We start from the raw sequence: 1682 nt of genomic DNA, 5'->3' as shown, positions 1-1682 counted from the left end.
AAATAAATCTACTTTTTCATGATATTCTAATTTTATGACCAGCACCTGTAAGTTTCCCTTCATTAAAAATTCCCATCAAATACTGTCATGTCTAGCTTGATGCATCACTTCATATCATTATCCTTAAAAAAAAAAACAAGAAATGCCTGAAATATCATCATATCTTAAAGTATTTTATTGTTTAAATAAACATCATAATGTCTAGTTTGGTCTTATGATGCATTACTAATGGTATTATTGATGTTTTTCATTAAAAAGCATTTWAAAAAAATCACGTTATCAGAAAAGTATTGAATTTTACATGCCACCTTTGAGCATAATAAAGTCTTTAATGAAAAAAAAAAAGGAAACAGCTGAGGTACTAGTGACTTACTGATGGTGCATTCTATGTTGCTTTGTTACTTTGAGGCACTGTGCAATAAAAGTTAGATAAGTTAGCTACTAAAATGTAGTTTGTTACATAAAAAATAACTTAATTATTTTCTTTGTACATGTGTCTGATAAAAGTCAGAACTAAGGAAATTGCAAATACCTGTTTTGTTGCAACTTTCCACATTTTAACAAACTGAGTTTCTCATTTTTATGAATGTAGCATAGCATACTTTTGATTTCAATTAAAAGTTTGGTGTAATTCAATGTTATGTATTGTTTACTTCTAAAACTGGATTAGGCTAATGGGGCTTAAGCAGTGTCATGTTGAGGACTATAAATTTTAAACAAACCTTTAAATAAATACAGGAACCATTTGTGACTGTTTGATGTACAACTTTCACTCATGACTAACGTTTTAGTTCAACAATATATAAATAATAAAAGCCTGGTAATAATAATGATATTTACTGTAAGGTGAGATCCTAGCGCTAACATTCAGACTGGAAAAAACAAAACAAAAAGAAATTACATTGAACAAAGCATAAAACATGCAATAAAGCCACACTAATATCTGTGATAAAAGAAAAAACAAAACAAAATGCAGCTGAAGGCCTACAGGTATGCAGCTTTATGACTAAAGCAAGCAAAGCACCTCAACGCTGGTGGAGAATCCCCCCTGATTTAAAGATGAAGCACTTATCGAGAGCTGAAGGATTTATGACAGAAAGCTTTAAAAAGAAGCAAACCTGATTGGCTGGTGCTGTTGCTGCGTAGGGGACACTTGTGGCAGGAGTAGTTGCTGCAGAAACAGTAGCAGGCGTAGCACTGTACATCATGGGGACTTTTTCAGGARGGGAACCATGAAAGCAATGAAAAGGGAGGTGGAGCATTATGGTAACGACAGCAATGTTACTCTTTCTCTTGCCAGGCAAAATATATATATGTATATATATAAAAAATGGCAGTAGCAGCAAGCCATCATTGGGTTAGACCAGCAGATGGCATGTGATCACACAGCAAAGCGAGACAGCAGGGGAGAACATAGAAGGGCTGAGAAGAAATAAATTAGGAAGTCTGGTCATAAACTGACATCCCACAAGAGTGCAGACATTTATAAGATTTTTAATAATGCAAAACATCTAGGGCTTTAAATCTCAGGGATGCTGACCAAATTTCCTAACCGTTCCCAAGTGGTGCAGGGCAAATCTACAAACAGAATTCATCAAAGTGAGGAAATGTCTATGGTAACTATTTGAAATATTAGAGGAAATTAAATAGCTGAGAACTTTGCGATTGAAAAAGCACACAAA

At 33.9% G+C, this 1682-nt stretch overlaps 1 protein-coding gene across 1 annotated transcript in view; it reads right to left on the bottom strand.

The window, feature by feature from the left end:
- The window catches only part of LOC106512659 (muscleblind-like protein 2a), a gene marked incomplete in the record, with an annotated part of 13017 nt that overhangs the window by 2021 nt on the left and 9314 nt on the right, over positions 1–1682 (bottom strand). The window contains 1 exon segment of the mRNA XM_014001233.1: positions 1119–1213. Coding sequence (XP_013856687.1) covers positions 1119–1213 — 95 coding nt within the window.

This window comes from Austrofundulus limnaeus, unplaced genomic scaffold, assembly GCF_001266775.1.
Source record: "Austrofundulus limnaeus strain Quisiro unplaced genomic scaffold, Austrofundulus_limnaeus-1.0 Scaffold9, whole genome shotgun sequence".
NCBI lineage: Eukaryota > Metazoa > Chordata > Actinopteri > Cyprinodontiformes > Rivulidae > Austrofundulus > Austrofundulus limnaeus.
This window is presented reverse-complemented; position numbering and strand designations above follow the sequence as displayed.